Raw genomic sequence first — 19628 nt, 5'->3', positions numbered from 1 at the left:
CCTCTCCCAGCATCAGCCTCCCCCCTCCCCCGCCCCCAGTGACACCTTCCCACCCCTCCCCCACTCCTCCTGCCCTTTCCCCCCCCCCCGTTGTCTCCTCACAGGCAGAGGGGCCCTGACTCCCCTCAGGCAACAACCCCCCCCAGCGATGAACGGGGACGCAGGTTAATTTCCCTTCGATCCCAGTGACCAGCCCCTGCCCCCGGCCCTGACTCTGTGACTCTCTCCCCAGTGGACGTGACTCTGGATCCAGACACGGCTCATCCCTACCTCGTCCTGTCTGAGGATCGGAAACGTGTGAGACACGGAGACACACGCCAGGATCTGCCCGACAAGCCTGAGAGATTTGATTATTGTGCCTGTGTCCTGGGCGCTGAGGGGTTCGCGGGCGGGAGGCGTTACTGGGAGGTGGAGGTGGGAGACAAGACAGGCTGGGAACTGGGGGTTTGTAGGGAATCTGTGAGCAGGAAGGGGAAGGTCACAGCATCACCTGAGGATGGATACTGGGTCATGTTGCTGAGGAAGGGGGGATACGACGTCTCCACCTCCCCCTGGACTCCCCTCCCCGTGAGCGTCCGGCCTGGCCGGGTGGGGATTTTCCTGGACTACGAGGCGGGCGAGGTCTCGTTTTACAATGTGACTGACGGGTCCCATCTCTTCACTTTCACTGGCACCTTCTCCGGGACGCTCCGCCCTTATTTCCATCCTGGTCTCCATGCTGCGGGTGAAAACGTGGCTCCCCTGCTCATCTGCCCGGTCCCGGCTCCGGCCGGGGGGAATCTCGGTCCCTGACAGTGACCCCGCGGCTCAGACCGGCCCCCCCAGCACTGCTGCTCCTCCTGCCCCCCTGGGGGGGGCGGTTACTGCAGCTACTGGAGTTTTTGTGCTGACCGGACACTGCCAGTTTCCCTTTTCCACTGGAGGGTCCAGTCAAAAACCAGACACCTGGCAACCCCCAGCCCTCACCTTGCCCCGTCCCCCGCCCCAGGGGTAGCAGATGGTGGGCAATGGGGTCATTCACTCCTGTCAGCATTTTCTAGCCCTGTGAAATCTCAGTGTAAAATAGGAAAGACAAAAGATTATTCTAATTTAGAAAATATTATTGTAACAAGGTGTAAATACAAGAATATTTTAATTTACATTTCAACAGTATTTCAAAATCAAGCATCTAAACATATTTTTAGAAATGGAATTATTTACATTTATTTTTATTCTTCCCTCAAATCTATATTGAAGTTTAACTTCTCTAAATAACGTCATTTGTATTTCAACTGTGGAATTTCAAGAAATCCAAAATATTTGTCTTAACTAAATAAACTATTAAACTGTCAGACGGGGTTGTTCACTTACAATGTATGTGTGTTGTAAACATCACAACTACACACATGTGCAGCTGCTCTCTCTCTCTCTCTCTCTCTCTCTCTCTCTCCCCACCACCCCTATTGTCTTGACTGGTTCTCTCTGGAAGGCAGGGCACATACATCCACCTCCTGCACTACACCTTTGAAAATTAGGAGGTGAAAAAATGATAGAATTAATTAAGCAATATGTTTAAGTTAACTCACACCAAATTATATAATATTTTTATATTTAATTATAATATTATTTGAACTTCTGCCAGAATTAATTCATGTGATTTTTAACTTTCTCGGTACATATCATTGGTAATCAAGATATGACCCTTCCTTTCTTTTTCTCACATCAGTTAATAAAACATGGTCCCCAACCTCAAATGCTATCTTCCTATAGATAGAAATCTCATCTACAATTTCCATTTTTTAGGGTTTTTTTCTTTAGAAATATTATTTCCAGGCAATGTCCTGTCAGTGTCCACCGTTGATTTCAATGTATTGCCAGGCTCTTCATGTTCTTGGTTATAAGGACATAACAAATGTAGTTTGATAAAGAAATAGAGAAGGGGTTGTATTCCTTTACTCAATCATCACAAATTAACTTAATTGTATTAAAGATGCTGGCACTTAATGACACATAACATGAAATTTGGTGAAGCTTTCTTGGGAAACCTTTCTTCTCAGCCATAAATCAGTCGAAAGGGTGATTTTTTGTTGTTGTGAGGTTTAAAGTACAAAGAAAATAATTTTTTATGGCTGACTTAGAACAACGCTTCCTCAGCTCTCGTCCCCTAACGCCCCTACTCCACTTGTGCTACACTGATGACATCTTCATCATCTGGACCCGTAGGAAGGAGGCCCTTAAGGAATTCCACCAGGATTTCAACAATTTCCACCCCACCATCAACCTCAGCATGGACCAGTCCACACAAGAAATCCACTTTCTGGACACTACAGTGCAAATAAGCAATGGTCACATAAACACCACCCTATGCTGGAAACCTAATGACTGCTATACATATCTACATGCCTCCAGCTTTCATCCAGACCACATCACAAGACCCATTGTCTACAGCCAAGCTCTAAGAGACAATCGCATTTGGTCCAATCCCTCAGACAGAGACAAACACCTACAGGATCTCTATCAAGCATTCTTAAAACTACAATACTCACCTGGTGAAGTGAACAAACAGATTGACAGAGTCAGAAGGGTACCCAGAAATAACCTACTACAAGACAGGCCCAACAAAGAAAGTAACAGAACGCCATTAGCCGTCACCTTCAGCCCCCAACTAAAAACTCTCCAGCGCATCATGAAGGATCTACAACCTATCCTGAAGGACGATCCCTCACTCTCACAGACCTTGGGAGACAGGCCATCCTCTCTTACAGACAGCCCCCCAGCCTGAAGCAAATAGTCACCAGCAACTACAAACCGTACAACAAAAACACTAACCCAGGAACCTATCCTTGCAACAAACCCCATTGCCAACTGTGTCCACATATCTATTCAAGGGACACCATCATAGGACCTAACCACATCAGCCACACCATCAGGGGCTCGTTCACCTGCACATTTACCAATGTGATATATGCCATCAAGTGCCAGCAATGCCTCTCTGCCATGTACATTGGCCAAACCAGAGAGTCTCTATGCAAAAGAATAAATGGACACAAATCAGACATCAAGAATTATAACATTCGACAACCAGTCAGAGAACACTTCAATCTCCCTGGACACTCAATAACAGACTTAAAAGTGGCAATTTTTCAACAAAAAAAACCTTCAAAAACAGACTCCAACAAGAAACTGCAGAACTGGAATTAATTTGCAAATGGACATCATCAAATTAGGCCTGAATAAAGACTGGGAGTGGATGGGTCACTACAAAAACTAATTGTCCCATACTAATTTCCCCCTACTGTTACTCACACCTTCTTGTCAATTGTTTGAAATGGGCCACCCTCTTTGCGTTGGTCTCATTAGCAATTCAAAAGTGATTTTTCCTCCCTTGGTGTTCTACTGTTGAGATTAGCCCACTTCCATTTTAATTGAATTGTCTCATTAGCACTGACCCCACACACACACACTCGGTAAGGCAACTGCCATCTTTTCATGTACTGTGTATATATACCTGCCTACTGTTTTTTTCCACTCCATGCATCTGATGAAGTGGGTTTTAGCCCGCGAAAGCTTCTGCCCAAATAAATTTGTTAGTCTCTAAGGTGCCACAAGTACTCCCCGTTGTTGTTTTTTTTTCTAAAGAAAATAAAGTTGCTCCAGAAATTCATCACAATTCCTCTTTGTCAAGCGCACACCTGACGACAGCCCCTCTACCCCCCGGCACCCAACAGAAGGGAGGCGAGGGAGCTTCCTGGACCTGAGCAGCTGGGGCTTGGCTGAGTGTCGTGACACCCTCCCCCTGCCCCCACACCTTTAGTCACCCCTCCTGGCCCAGCCTGGGCAAGGGGCAGCCCCATCCCCCACCGAACAACTATGAAAAGTGTTTGCTGCCTCCTGAAGAGCATCGCAAAAGAAGGGGCGACATTTTGTTTTAATTTTAGAAAGTATTTGCTTTGAGGGCTATTGACCCAAGCGTGATTCATTGTTTCCATATTCAAAAGAGTCTGGCAAGGCAAATGTCCTGCTTGGATTTGACTTAACTTTACAACCCCTGCAATGAAGTGGACCTGAGTGGATGGCTCCCCATTACATCAAACACTTTGCATCTTTCCCCATGTTAAATACATCTGAACTGTTTTTAAACATTAGCCAAGCTAATTGTTTATCATTATCTGTGTTTATTATTGCTGCACAATAAGGCCTCTAATCTGCTATAACAAGTGCCCCTGTGAACTAATGGATGACCTAGCGTGGCAATGACTTCTATTGCCCCTTGTGCTGGCACAGCGTCAGGGGCGGCAGGGTTGTATAATTTTTGGTGGTGCTCAGAACGGGCCCAAGTCTCGCCCCCCCACACCTGCCTTTTAAGTCGATCTATATTTTTAAAATACTGTAAATATAGACAGGAAACAGTAAGCATTTAACAGTTTCCCTATATTACACAATATCACTATTGTAAGAATAAATTATTTGACTAAGAATATACAATTTATGAACTCCTGCAAAGCATATGACAGAGGCACCGGGGTGACCAGAACCTTCTGTACCTCCATGGGTTCTCTGCTGTCTTTCCAATGAAACCAGAGAACGTTACCCAGAGCACGCAAAGGTCTCCTTGGAGATCTAAGAGGGATCCAAACCAAGCAGGGAAAACACAAACTGCCTGATGGAACCAGCACACAATAATTGAAAGGGCCTCAAATGCCACAGCTCTGGGCAGTTTCTTGCCCCGGAGGAAGTCAAACCTATTTTAATCTACAATCTGTGCACTAGGAATTTCTGACTTACTCAGCAGGGCAGAAATCGAACCCAGGTCTCCTGATTCTTAGGCCAGTGTCATAATCATTAGACCCTTCTGACTCCCATTGAACATGGTTTCTTTACACCTTCCACCATGTCTTTGATGTCTCTGTTTCTCTCACCATATCCCTCCATGCCCCTGGGGCCATCACCCTTTCCACACACTATCTCCTGTCTTCATGTCTCTGCATACTTAGCATATGTGATAGTGTTCTTGGGCAAAGAGGCCATCACTTGCTACACCCCGAGGCACGCAGGGGGCTGACTCCCTGCGTGCACTGTAGTCATAGCTGAAGGCTGCAGGATCATTGCATGGGAAGTGGAGAGGACATGCGCAGACAAATAATTGCTCTGAAGCTGCCTGGCGGCTGTCTTCCCGCTCCCCAGCAGGAATGGGGGCTTCCTGCAGTCAGGGAAGGTTTTAGAGGTTCCCCAGCCCCTGGTACTCCTCTGCTCTGCCTTCCAGGAAAGACCAGGTCTCTCTGCAGCTGTAGCTCCCAGCCCCCACATTTCACATCACCATTTCATCCAAGTCCTGGATCCCTAGGTCTTGAACCCTCCTTGCCAAGCCATCGCATGGCTCCCAGTCCCCTCCGTATTGTCTTCAGAAACCCAGGAGCACTTTCCCCTGTGCGACAGCCAGTCAGTGGGGCAGAGTCTGCACCTGGAGTCCCCTGGATGGGAAGACAGGAAGGGACTCCCCATTTGGTTTGTCCAGTAGAATGTTGGGGCCTCTTTTAACTCAAGCTCATTAACTGTGAATTAACACGTTCATCACCGCAACTGTGAATGCTGGGCCTTCGCTGCATATGCATTCACACCTATTTAACTAACAGTGCCTTTTTAAACGTATGTGATTAACCGCCCCCCCCAGTGCAGATGGAGTTATACCTGTACAAAGATGTTTATATCAGTATAGCTGTTCCCTTACGGGGAGGTGAATAAGCTCTACCAGGAGGAGTCACTTTTATACTGATCTAAATGCAGCTGCACCATGGTTTGTAGTGCTAGAACTATTTAGGTAGAAAGTCACATCTCTGGCCAAAATAGTTATACTGGGACCAACACGGGCCTAAGAGGGGCTCACGTTGATTTAACTTTAGTAGATTTCTCACTGGCTTAAGGTAAACCAAAATAGGCCACTCTGGACCAAGATAAGTGTGTCCATATTGGGTTTTTCACTGGTTTAACTAAACTAGTGCAACTTGGAATCTAGGCAAGGCCTTGGGCCCTGTCTACATCAGACAGTTGCACCAGTTTCACTGATATTGTGTTTTAAGCCAATTTAGTTAAACCAGAGCAAATCGCTGTGTGGATGCTCCTCTTATTTCATTTTAAAAGCAGCGTATTGCAGTTTAGATTAATTTGAGATGAACTGAAATAAGCCTTGTTCAAACCAAAATAAGAGTGTCCACACAGTCTTTCATGCAGGTTAAACTAAACTGGTTTAAAAACGTATTTAAGGCGCATCTCTAGGCAGGTCATTTGTCCGGTTTTGAGTTGGACAGTGCTGATTTTGGAAAGGTTTGTCCCTGTCCAGTACCAGGTGTAGTCTTGTCTGGTATTATTATGGAGGTTGCCATTTTGCAGACCCTTGCTACCCTGCTCCTGCCAATATGACCTCAGACACACCGGTGGAGGGGTTAGCAAAAGAACCCAAGCCCTGACAAAGTTGCCTTGATCTTTTAAGCTGTTTTAGATTTATTAAGTTAGTAGTAATTTGTTGTAAAGCTAAAGTAGTAATATGAAATGGAAAATGACTGGTGTGATGTTATTGACGTGAACTGTAACCGTATAGATCATTGTTGCAACCACTGTTATATATTTGCAGCAAATATTGTACAAAGGTTGTCGAGTGAGGTGTCTATGAAGAGGTTATTATTTGCTGGTTATAATTATGCTATCTGTATGTGTGAATCATTTTGTAGTTGAAGTTATAAATATTGACTATATATGTGTCTCTCAATGTGTTTTGATTCTAGGTCTACACTACCCACCGAATCTAGACACGATAAATCAATCCCCGAGCGCTCTCCTGTCGACTCCTGTACTTCACCGCAGCGAGAGGCGCAAGCGGAGTCGACGGGGGAGCGGCAGCAGTCAACTCACCGCTGTGAACACGCCGCGGTAAGTCGATCTAAGTACGTCGACTTCAGCTACGTTATTCTCATAGCTGAAGTTGCGTATCTTAGATCGACCCCCCAGTGTAGGCCAGGGCTAAGTAGCCTCAGTGAAGCATTTGGTCAGCTTCTTGAGAAGGGACTATTCTCAGTAAGTGCCCAATCAAGAAGCACTTAATTGACAATGAACTTTGGGAGATGCCAATCCACATCTGAGCTTTCCTGGGAACATTCAAACTAACATGTAAACAATGGTGCCGGCCTGCAAACTGAGTCATGCATGGACATGTGACTTGCCCAAGTGACTCCAAGCTCCATCTTGCTGCTATGATTTTCCACAGTAAGAAGAAAGGGGTGTCCTTCCACAGGGCAGAGAATATAAAAGGCCCTGGAAACCCCTCCATCTTGTCTTCAACCCTACTTCTTACTTCTGGAGGAACCTTGCTGCAAACTGAAGCTCTGAACAAAGGACTGAATGACCCATCCCAGCTATGGACATATTCCAGAGACTTGGTTTGAACCCGCAGTTTATTCCATCACAGCTACAAGTCTGAACCAAGAACTTTGCCATTACTGTATGTAATGATTCCCTTTAACCAATTTTAACTCTCACTTTTCTTTCTTGCTTTCTTTCTTTCTATAAATAAACCTTTAGATTTTAGATTCTAAAGGATTGCAACAGCATGATTTGTGGATAAGATCTGATTTGTATATTGACCTGGGTCTGGGGCTTGGTCCTTTGGGATCGGGAGAACCTTTTTCCCTTTATTGTGGTATTGGTTTTCATAACCATTCGCCCCCATAATGAGTGGCACAGGTGGTGACACTGGGAAACTGAAGTGTCTAAGGGAATTGCTTGTATGACTTATGGTTAGCCAGTGGGGTAAAACCAAAGTCCTCTCTGTCTGGCTGGTTTGGTGTGCCTTAGAAGTGGAGAAACCCCAGCCTTGGGCTGTAACTGCCCTGCTCTGAGCAATTTGTCCTGAATTGATACTCTCAGAAGTGACCCACCAAAGACAGAATCATTACACTGGTAACTATAACACTGTATAACTGGTAACTATAACACCAGCTGCAGAACCTTTTGAGTGTGTGTGTGTGTGTGCGCGCATATACTGATTTTAATACTTGTTTAACTTTTTAATAAATGCGGTGTATCCCCTTGTCCCCGGAAAAAGATTCTGTGAGTTTTATAAGCATAACATTTCTGGTGGAGAATTGCAAAAGCGGAAATGTGGCCACACACCACGTTTACTGTAAAGTTGCAAAATTGATTTTTTATTGCAAAATTAGTATGCACACCCTCGGTCATAGAGAGCCGCAGTAAGAGGAGAACTTAAGAGTTTCTTGCTCTGTTTGGGACTGGAATAAACTCTCTAGGAGTTTTAGGCAGTGTTTTCTTTTTGTATAAGACCCAGCTCTGAGGATGTAGGAGCTCGGGCAAATAGCAGCACCTAAACAATTTTGAGTAACAATGTGGAATTTTGCACCTTTGGAAAAATGTTTAAGAGAAAGCAATCCAGAGATAGCCCCGAGGGAAGTCATTACCTTTTGTGCAAGAGGTCACCCCTTTTAAGCAAGTTCTGCAAAAGTTTACACACAGCCCCTGGACCTGTTAGACCCACAACAAAGGTCTCCCTATGGGATGGGGAGCAGGCAGATACCGGAAACAGTGTTAGTATGTAATACTCTAAATGCTGCTTAATGATTACAAAACAAACCTTACTCCCTCCACAGTCACACCAGACATACCAAACCCATGAAAAAAATGCAGAAACTGGGCTTGTTTTTGGCTTAATTGGCTTGTGAGTTGGTTGTTGGCTAGTTTTTGGCTTGTAGCTTGTTGCTTGTTTGGCTTGTTGCTTGTTATAGCTTGTTGCTTCTTTTTTTGATTGGCTCCCGAGAAGCAGGGACAAGGGGTGGGGCAAACAGGGGCAAGGGAGGGAGAGAGTCAGGGGTGCACAGCAGGCCCACCACAGTCCCAGACTGCATGCTGGGAAGAAGGATAAAGGAGTTTGAGGCGCAAGCCGTGTTCTCGTCTATCTTCCTTGTTGAAGGAAAAGGCCTAGGTAGGGACTGTCGAATTGTGGAGGTGAGTCCGTGGTTATGCAGGTGGTGTCGGAGAGAGGGCTTTGGACTTTTCAATCATGGGATGTTGTACTGGGAAGAAGGATTGCTAGGAAGAGATGGGGTCCACCGAATGAGGAGAGGGAAGAGCATCTTCACAGGCAGGCTAGCTAACCTAGTGAGGAGGGCTTTACACTAGGCTCGCCGGGCGATGGTGACCTAAGCCCAGAGGTAAGTGGGGGAGTGGGATACCGGGAGGAAACACAAAGAGAAGGGTACAAGATGGGAAACCTCCTGGTTCATATGGAGAAGGTAGGGCAATCGGCTAGTTTTCTTCGGTGCATGTACAAGAACGCAAGAAGCCTGGGAAACAAGCAGGAAGAACTGGAAGTCCTGGCACAATCAAGGAACTATGATGTGATTGGAATAACAGACACTTGGTGGGGCAGTTCACATGACTGGAGCACTGTCATGGATGGGTATAAACTGTTCAGGAAGGACAGGTACGGGAGGAAAGGCGGAGGAGTTTCATTGTATGTAAGAGAGCTGTATGATTGCTCAGAGCTCCAGTATGAAACTGGAGAAAAGCGTGTTGAGAGTCTTTGGGTTAAGTTTAGAGGCAAGAGCAACAAGGGTGATGTCGTGATGGGTGTGTGCTATAGACCACCAGATCAGAAGGATGAGGTAAACGAGGCTTTCTTCGGACAACTAACTGAAGTCTCCAGATCACAGGCCCTGGTTCTAATGGGGGACTTCAATCATCCTGACATCTAGTGGGAGAGGAATACAGCAGTGCATAGACAATCCAGGAAGTTTTTGGAGAGTACTTCCTGGTACAAGTGCTGGAGGAACTGACTAGGGGCCGTGCTCCTCTCCAGCTTACAAACCAGGAAGAATTGGTAGGGGAAGTAGAAGTGGGTGGCAACCTAGGCAGCAGTGACCATGAGATGGTTGAGTTCAGGATCCTGAAAAAAGGAAGAAAGGAGAGTAGAAAAATCCAGACCCTAACCTTCAGAAAAGCAGACTTACACTCCCTTAGGGAACTGATGGGCAGGATCCCCTGGGAGGTTAATATGAGGGGGCAAGGAGTCTAGGAGAGCTGGCTGTATTTTAAAGAAGCCTTATTAAGGGCCCAGGAACAAACCATCCCAAAGTACAGAAAAAATAGCAAATATGGCAGGCGACTAGCTTGACTTAACAGTGAAATCTTCGGTGAGCTTAAACTCAAAAAGGAAGCTGACAAGAAGCGGAAATTTGGACCGATGACTAGGGAGGAGTATAAAAATATTGCTAGAGTATGCAGGGGTGTAATCAGGAAGGCCAAGGCACAATTGGAGTTGTAGCTAGCAAGGGATGTGAAGGGTAACAAGAAGGGTTTCTACCGTTATGTTAGCAACAAGAAGAAGGTCAGTGAAAGTGTGGGACCCTTAATGAATGGGGGAGGCAACATAGTGATAGATGATGTGGAAGAAGCTGAAGTACTCAATGCTTTTTTTGCCTCGGTCTTCACAGAGAAGGGCAGCTCCCAGACTGCTGCACTAGGCAACACAGCATGGGGAGTAGGTGAGCAGCCCTCAGTGGTAAAAGAACAGGTTATTTAGAAAAGCTGGACATGCACAAGTCCATGGGTCCAGATCTAATTCATCCAAGGGTGCTGAGGGAGTTGTCTGATGTGATTGCAGAGCCATTGGCCATTATCTTTGAAAACTCGTGGCGATCGAGGGAGTTCCTGGACTATTGGAGTGCCTATCTTTAAAAAAGGGAAAAAGAACCCGAGGAACTATACACCGGTCAGCCTCACTTCAGTCCCCGGCAAAATCATGGAGCAGGTCCTCAGGGAATCCATTCTGAAGCACTTGGAGGAGAGGAAGGTGATCAGGAACAGTCAACGTGGATTCACCAAGGGCAAGTCATGCCTGACCAACCTGATTGCCTTCTATGATGAGATAATTGGCTCTGTGGATATGGGGAAAGCGGTGGATGTGATATATCTTGACTTTACCAAGCTTTTGATACAGTCTCCAACAGTTTTTCTGCGAGCAAGTTAAAAAAGTATGGATTGGATGAATGGACTATAAGGTGGATAGAAAGCTGGCTAGATTGTCGGGCTCAACGGGTAGTGATCAATGGCTCCATGTCTAGTTGGCAGCCGGTATCAAGGGGAGTGCCCCAGGGGTCGGTCCTGGGGCCGGTTTTGTTCAACATCTTTATTAATGAATTGCACCCACATAGAAAGGTCTATGCTTTAACCTTCAGTTCTCCGTGCTAACCTAAGGACTTCCTATGCTGTTTCCAGATGATTAATAAATCCTACTCTTTGGACAATGTTGTTTGAGTGCCATTGCAAATGCCAGATGAGGTGCATTAGTCTTTGAAGAGTGGACGAGTCTCCCCCAGGAGTCTATCTCAGCTGGACTCGCTGAACAGAGCTCCTCGTGTGAAGCAGGAGTGCTGGAGCTCAGAGGCTCAGTGTAAGAAGGTGATGAGGCCAAGTGGCTTACTCTGGAGGAGGAGTGAGACCCCCAAGGGGGTCTGGCACACTGAACTGATTCCTCTTAGAGACAGTTTCAAAGCTGGGGTCATAGCACAGATCTTGTGGATCTGTGACACCTCCTAAAGTAGTCAATGGGAGATGCTCTTGAGAAGGGTGTGTCCTAAGCCCTGCCCCTCTCACAGAAATAGGTGTCACAGTTCAGGGCAACTGCACCTGTATCTCCCCTCAGTGATTCAGCAAGGGCACCCACTCTCAGGCTCCCAGCTCTCCAGCCATTGCTTCTGTTGGGTGGAGACCCACGTCATTCTCCCTTCTGACCAGGGTAAGTCCAGGCTGCGCAGTGCCCTGCCTTCACTGTGTAATTCCCAGCCCAGACAGGTTGCCCTAGGACACCTGCTTGCTTTCCCTTCAGAGATGGATACAGTGTAATTGCTACAGGAATAAACAACCACCCAGCTCTTTCTAAGCATGCTTAGCTTTATTCTTAAGGTAAAAAGATGACATTAAAAATAATAGAAGGACCTACACACATGCTAATAAGCTTATTGGGCATCCCCCCACCCTAGGGGTTTCCTTGTGATTCAAGCTCCTCAGAGCTTCAGCTCAGAACAAGCACCCACTGTTATGAGGCCTCAGCAGGCCAAGTCCTTCCAATCCTCCCCTAAGGATTGGGGCCCTCGGGGGACCAGGGTTCTGTCCATTTGCTGGACCAGGAAGGAGGCCCTGTGTCATTTTAAACTCAGGCTTTTATCCAAAAAGCTTTTCTTTGTCTCTGGGTCTCTACAGAATCCAGTTCCAACTAGAATATGCAGACTTGCGGGGTGGGGGAAAGAGCGACTTCGAGGGTTGATAATGGGGGAAGTTCATTAGCATCCCCCCTCCCTACATACAATGCAACAACAACACTCACACAACTGCAATTTTAAGACAATGGACCCCAAAAGTATGAACCCTAATTCAATGAGGTCTAACTTAATTCAAGAAAGTTTATCCTAATTCTGTAACGTGTGTTCAGATAACAAACATTCTGCCAGTAAGCCGGCAGACATCCTTCCAAAATCCATAGAGTCGCTTGTCAACCATCTTGAATAAGTTCTCAGTTCAGATCCCATGGGGCTGAACTTTCTCATGCCAATTCTTACCCTTGCTAGATCCCAAAACCTTTGCATGTAAACTTGAGACCTGGTTCTCCCCCTCTCTCCTCTCATGCAGTGCCTAGGATGTTTCTGGTGGTCCCTTTGTCCCCCACAGGGTTGGCTGCCCCAATGCTGGATGGAGGTTCCCCACCCCCTGAGTCAAGGTGAGCTGAATTCCCTCTCCCCTCTGGCTCAGGATCCTTCACCATCTCCCAAGCAGCTTCTGATCCACCGCTTGGGCATTTCCCCCCTGCCTGGGTGCCATAGATTGGCAGTGCACTGCAGCTGCCTCCGTGTCCCTACTTGTGGCCTGAGACACTGCCAACCTCATGGTCTGTACAGCTCCTGGGTCCCTCTGATGGGTTAGCAGAGACCTTAATTCCCTGAGCTGAGCTGTAGGGCCCAGCGGATTTCCCTTTCAGTCAGTAGGTTCTGTCCCTTCTCTGAAGCAGCAGGGATCTCACCCGCTTCCTCCTCAGGCCTTTGCCTGCAAACCTGGGGGTGTCGCCTAACTCCTCTGGGACATGGGCGGTGGGTGAGCCACCGGCTCGGGGAGGCTAGGCCCCAGCCCACCCCTTCTGCCTGAGGCCGCAACCCACCCTCCCCCTTCCCCCCAAGCCCAGATCCCCCTGCAGCCATGAGCGCTCCCCACCTCCAGAGCACCGGGTGCCCCCCCAACCCCAGAGCATCGGGTGGGCACAGACACCCCCCGAGCCCCGGAGTGGCAGGTGGCATGCAGCCCCCCTTTCCCCCCCAGCTTTGGAGCGCTGAGCAGCTTGGCCCCAGTGCTGGGGCCCCCCTGGCACTGGGCAGCCCCAGCTATGCCAAGTCTCAGCCACCCTAGCCCCAGCCCCAGCCCCAGCCCCAGCAGGCTTCCCTTCCTGGGAGAGGAGCAGCCTGCCTGGGCTGGGGCCAAGTAGCAGCGGAGGGAGGGGGCCTTTGGGCGGAGCATGGGTGGGGCCACGCGGGGCTGGTTGGGCAGGCTCAGCCTTCCCCTGCCTTTTGAACGCGCCGCCCATGCTCTGGGAGTCTAACCAGGGAATGTGACCCCCCCTTTCCCCATCAGCTGTTCTGTCTGCGGTTTTGCTCACATCCTTTTGCCTGTCTGGAGCTACCTGAGGGGGCTGATTCAGCCCTTCTGTGTTCACAGCCAGAACATCATTCCCCACAAGCAAAGACGGTGGCAAACCAGACAGCACAGCTACAGCCCGCACCCCGACCCTTCCTGGGGTGGGGAGAAATCTGTGACACAGGCAGCAGGAAGGCTTGTGCACCCGGAGCCTCCATCCATAGTTCACACCCTGGGAGCGTCTGACAGGGTGAAATTTCACTGCGTGGGGCTTATCTATGGTCTTAGAAATCCCGGTATCTCTCCTTCCAGTGTATGTATGTCTCCCCATTAACCTTCCGCCACTCCGGTCTCCAGAGCCTGTACTCCGTCGCTGCGGGCCAGGGGTTGCTTGCACCTAATGCCCACATACGCCACCTGCCCACAGGGGAGGTAATAACACACGCTGCATTCAGTGCAATGACTGGAGAGCCCCCATCCTGCTGCTGGACTTCTGCCTGCTTTACTTTGATTCTTGTAGGGGGGGTTGTATGTTTGCTCCTTGTATGTGTTTTTCTTTCTTGAGGGCTGGAGGGAGTTTAGAGACTGTTTGTTAGGTGTATCTGGCTATCACGCTCCCTTTCTAAATTCCCTCACAGAACTCCCTTGTTTACTGTTTCTCGTCATTAGCCCCTCTGGTTGTTTATGAGCTGGCTTTTTAACCCCCTGATCTCCCTGAATTAGACCTGCCCCCTCATCAAGGGATCCTAAAGGGATCAGGGGAGACGTACACGTGCTGGCTTTGGTCAAGGTACAACACCTAAAATAGCAGAGTAGCCGTGACGGTGCGGGGGGTGCGATAGGCCAGACACCCAAGTACGATCCCGCCCCAGACTCTAGGTAGATACTTGAGCATCCAGCCTCTCCAGCTGCCCCCACTGCCACAGCGACACTGGTCTTTTTAACTCACAAGCTCAGTCAAAGCTTACGGGGTACATCTACCCCAGCTGGAAATTCCACCTTCAGCTGCAGTGTAGACGTCCCCAGAGAGAGAGCTGGGGCTGTGTCTGGGATTCAGTGTGAGGGCAGAAGCAGAGCCGCTGAGCAAGGCAGCTGGCAGGGCAGTAGCAGGAGAGAGAGACAGTTTGTAGTGAAGGAAACTCACATGGTCACCGGGCTTCCTCCGGAAAGGTCCACTGCATGGGAGCAGGCAGGAGGGAGCAGATGCTGACTGTCAGCCGGGGCCGTAAGCCACAGTGGCAGGATTCTCCCCTGCCCTGCCCCTCCTGCTGCCATTTACACCTGGGCAGAGTGGGGGTAAACCCTGCCAGCCAGAGTTCTCCTCTCACTTACACCAACAGTGGCATTAAAACCAAGTTAGCCCTCACTTTGCACAGGTGTGAACGCCGACGCAAGGGGACAGGCAGGGGAGAATCAGGCCTGATGTGCACTAGAGGGAACACGGTGGTGGCCAGGGGCACTAAAAGGGCTGCCACCCGTTCCTCCTGCCCCAGCTTTCAACCACTGCCAGGGACTGCTGCCCTTAGCTCCACTTTGTTCTAGTCACTAATGTTTTGGCCACTTAATTTCTGTCTTTCCTACTGGTTTCTGCTCTCCGCAGGACACCTTGTGGGCTGTTGAAAGCAGTCTGGGATCACAGAATTATTGAAATACAGGGTTGGAAGGGGCCACAAGACCTCATCAGTCTAGGCCCTGAGCTGTGGCAGGACCAAGTAAACCCTAGACCATCCCTGCCAGGTGTTTGTCCAACCTGTTCTTAAACCCCCCCGGTGATGGGGATTCCACAACCTCCCTTGGAAGCCTATTTACAGTCCTCTTTGGAGCAGCCCTTAACAGATTGGAAGGCTGTTCTCAGATCCCCTCTCAGCGTTTTTTTCTCAGGACTAAACATGCCTGGTTGTTTTTTAACCTTTCCTCAGAGGTCAGGTTTTCTCAACCTTTGATCATTTTTTGTTGCTCACCTGTGGACTCATCTTTCCTAAAGAGGGGCACCCAGAATTGCACTCAGTACTCCAGCTGAGGCTTCAGTGCAGGACAATACATCCCATGTCTTACATAGAACACTCCTGTTAATACTTCCCAGACTATTGGCTTCTTCACAGTTGCATTGCATTGTTGACGCATATTTTATTTGTGATCTACTATGACCCCCAGATCCTTTGCAGCCGTACTACCTCCTAGCCAGCTATTCCCCATTCTGTAGTTTTGCATTTGACTTGTCCTTCCTAAATGAAATACTTTGCACTTGTTTTAATTGAATTTCATTTCATTGAACTCAGATCAATTCCCAGCCTTGGTGTCTTACAAGCGGAACCTGCAGAGGAAGCAAAGGCCGGCTGTAGTCAGAGCGTGAGCCACACAGCTATAAATTCTCTTTCAGCCTTGTCACATCCTGTGCAAGGGCTTCGGAAACAAACGAAACAATTCTACAGTTAAAAACAGCCACCTCCCAAAATCCCCTTGAAACTGCACTTATGGTGCAAAGTCACTTTAACTGGCTGAGAGTGACCTGGAAGAGCTGGAGATCAGTGACACAGACAGTCACTGCAGCTGAGTACAATGAGACCTTCAGCCTTGATACTCTCAGGGAGAACCCAGGCCCCGCTTAAGTCAGCGGCAGAATTCCCCTTTGCCCTCAGTACTGTGCTGCGATAGGTGGCTGGAGGAGAGGCATTGGCTCATCCCAGTGGTGTCCCCATGCATCTCTGGCCACAAGCCACAAGCATTCCATGCTCTGTTTGTTCTCGTTTTGTACAGCACCTAGCGCAATGAGGCCCTGGTCTATGAGTGGGGTCCCTAGGCACTACTGTAAAACTATTACTCCTCCTCTTCCCCTCCTCATAGTCTATGCACCTCAGCTTCACACCACACCTCTCCTCCTCCCTTCTGCCTCTGCACCTTATCTCTGGGTAATCTCATTAAAAACCATGGCTTTCATTATCATCTTTATGCTTACAACTCCTAGATCAGCCTATCCACTCTGGGCCTGTTTCTGTCAGTCCAAACTAAAACCTCCAGTCTGTCTCCCTGTCTCTGTCCTCACTGGTATCCCACCATCAGCTTAAACGCAACATGGTTGAAACAAAGTGTCACAGAGTGTGGGGGAGTCATGGCCCTGCACCCCCCACTTCCTGCGATTCACCATGACTCTCAGCCAGCCAGCAAAACAGAAGGTTTATTAGACGACAGGAACACGGTCTAAAACAGAGCTTGTAGGTACAGAGAACAGGACCCCCTCAATCAGGTCCATCTTGGGGTATAGGGAGCCCAGACCCCAGATCTGGGCCTCCCTCCATTTCCCCGGCCAGCTCCAAACTGAGACTTCCTCCAGCCTCGCCTCTGGCCTTTGTCTCCTTCCCTGGGCCAGGAGGCCACCTGATCTCTTTGCTCTCCAACACCTTCAGTTGGCACCTGGCAGGGGAGGGGCCCAGGCCATCAGTTGCCAGGAGACAGGGTGTCGGCCATTCTCTGTGCAGACCGCACCACCCCTGCCCTCTACGGCTCTACAACAAACACACACCCGTATCCCACCACTTAGATACTTAAGAAGTGCATAGGGGAAACTGAGGAACACACACAGTATTCAGAGAAAACATTAAGAACATTCCCACTTGGTGACACAAAGCTCCTAATCTCCCCACATCCACCCTCCCACTCACCCTCCTTTCTCAGACACCATGGGCAGCCCCATGGGGGTGGTCACTCAGGTCATGAACCGGGCTTTGTCTTCGATTCAGCCCTCTCTGTAGCCCCACACTTCTGAGTCATGTCTGAATCTTACCACTTCGTCCTTTACAAAATGTCTTCAAGATCTGGCCTTTCCAATCTGGTAATACAATTGACAGAGTTCAGCAGAAAAATAGAAGTCTGAACTCGCCCCTTGCCTAACCGTTGCCAGATGGTAACGGCTGGATGGGTCTGTGGCACAGGTAGATTAACTATGCAAATCCAGGGGACTGTCAGACTTTAAGGTTTCTGCAACCAGAGACCATGTCTAACTAAAAACACTACAGCAGAACAGTAGGAAATCCAGCTCCCGAGGTCGACAGAAGCAATCTACCATGGACCTAGCGCTGTCTTCGGCGGGGGCTAGGTTGGTTTAGCTGCATCTCTCAGGGGTGTGGATTTTTCACACCCCTCAGCAATGTAGCTGGGTCGACCTAATTTTCAAGTGCAGACCTGGCCTGTGGCTGCGGGCCTGTTCGAGCTCCCGCCAACCTGGAAACTCCATGAACAAACGCTCATTTAGAAAGAGTCCTCCTCCATAAAAGACCACTCCTTGCCCAGGACATACAAATGGTTCACTGGGGTGGGGGTGAGAGGCTGGTGCTGGCACAGGACAGAACCTGGGTTGTTTGGTGACCTAATTGTGCATTGGCAGACAGTCCAATATTGGGGTTTGTTTTGAAAGTGTCGCCTTAACTTAGAATCTCCAGACTTTTGAACCTTAGTGGTTTTGAGAAAACTACAATATTCTCTTAGTACGGGGAGTTTTCCCCTTCAGTGATACTTCTCTCCCCTGCCACCTTTAGCTCCAGTTTAACAAAAGCGCTCCCCTCCCCCGAATCTATGAATTTCCTCAGGTCTTTGAGGATGGCAGGGGGTGGGCGGGGGGTGGAGCTTTTCTAAGTTCGTTCTGTGGCAGGAATTTTTGCAGGGTTTTAATCTCCAGATTAGGCCCAGACAGGGCTTAAAATGTCTCCACTGGACTCTGCCCTGGTCCCTTCAGGTCCTGCTGAAATAGCAGCTCAGCCTGGCCCAAGACTCTGGCCCCTTGTGCTCCAGAGTGGGAGGTGGGTGAGCTAGTCTCTGCAGCAGCTGAAGGGTTAAAGGAAACCATCTTTACTGTGTGGGGAGCTGCAGCCCCGGCACTTCCGCGGGGAGGGTGTTTGTGAGAAGAGGGGAAGTGCCCCAGCCACAGAGAACAGCACAGCAAGAGCTAGGACTGGCAGAGTCTCTTTCCATATAGAATTAACTTATGGGCTCAAAGTTTCAGAACTGGAGGATGGAGCTTCGTGCACTGAAAATGGGAGCTCAGCTCTGTACCTGCCTCTGCCCTGGAGACTGCAGAATGTGCTTGCGAAGGGCCTTGCTGCACGAGCTGGTTGTGGGCATAATCCCCCCGTGGGCCCCATCTTGCAGCCCTTGTTCACGTGAGCCTCTCATTGGTGCCCTGACATCAATGGGGCTCCTCCAATGAGTGAGGGAAGAGGAGCCAAGACGTTAGTGTGGGCGGGGGGGTGGAAGGGGGGGGTTCTGGTAGCTGTGCATGCAAATGTCTGTGCGCTTCTGCATGTGCATTTCCAGTGCACTCAGATGGGCCTCTACCCTTTGAAACACCAACCGAGATGTTTCCCCTCATAACCATTCGCCCTTATGCCTGGCATCTGCCCGAACGATAAACTGTCACCACATTGATGCTCTGGACACATTTAACCCTGTGAATAATGCTGAATATGGGGCCCAGGAGCTACCGCTGATCTCCAACCATGGGTCAGCTCCCCAGGACACTCACACCCCAGTGACTCTAGGTTGTCTTAGCAAACAGGAATCTTGCAAATGCTCAATGCTCCCCACGGCCACAGTAATTCTTGTTATTTACAATGTTGGTAATGTAGCTTTTGGTAAGTCATTTCCTACTGTTTAAAACATAAAAGTTATTTTCAGTATAATTGGAATATCCCCTACATCATCACGAGGGTTTGAACGCTGGTCTTTCATCACTGCAGCGCAGCTCTTCACCACTTGAACTAAAGAACTAGCTACAATAGCTGGCAGCAGCAGTAGGCTGTTACCGTCCACACAACACCCACAAAAAATAGTGGGTTACATATGCATGAGTAGCCCCATATTGCAGACAGCTTAGTCAAGCACATAGATGGGACACTGTGACATTCCCCTGGTGTTGTCTAGACCGGTGATCTGCTAGGTCACTCCAATCCTCGACTCTGGGAGCCAGCCTTACC

At 48.8% G+C, this 19628-nt stretch overlaps 1 protein-coding gene and 1 pseudogene across 2 annotated transcripts in view; one reads left to right on the top strand and one right to left on the bottom strand.

The window, feature by feature from the left end:
- The window catches only part of LOC141998476 (E3 ubiquitin-protein ligase TRIM39-like), a 29962-nt gene extending 28654 nt beyond the window's left edge, over positions 1 to 1308 (top strand). Inside the window, exon 7 of one of the 2 annotated variants that reach the window (XM_074971329.1) lies at positions 233 to 1308. In XM_074971329.1, coding sequence (XP_074827430.1) covers positions 233 to 792 — 560 coding nt within the window. In that variant the 3' untranslated portion in view covers positions 793 to 1308. The remainder of the gene's footprint in view (positions 1 to 232) is intronic. The other variant, XM_074971328.1, reaches the window with a different exon arrangement.
- Positions 1 to 19628, bottom strand: part of LOC141998040 (zinc finger protein RFP-like) — a 338200-nt pseudogene that overhangs the window by 49160 nt on the left and 269412 nt on the right.

The sequence above is a fragment of the Natator depressus genome, chromosome 14 (genome assembly GCF_965152275.1).
Source record: "Natator depressus isolate rNatDep1 chromosome 14, rNatDep2.hap1, whole genome shotgun sequence".
Taxonomy (NCBI): Eukaryota; Metazoa; Chordata; order Testudines; family Cheloniidae; genus Natator; species Natator depressus.
The sequence above is the reverse complement of the archived record's forward strand: the minus strand, read 5'-3'. Positions and strand labels throughout refer to the sequence as shown.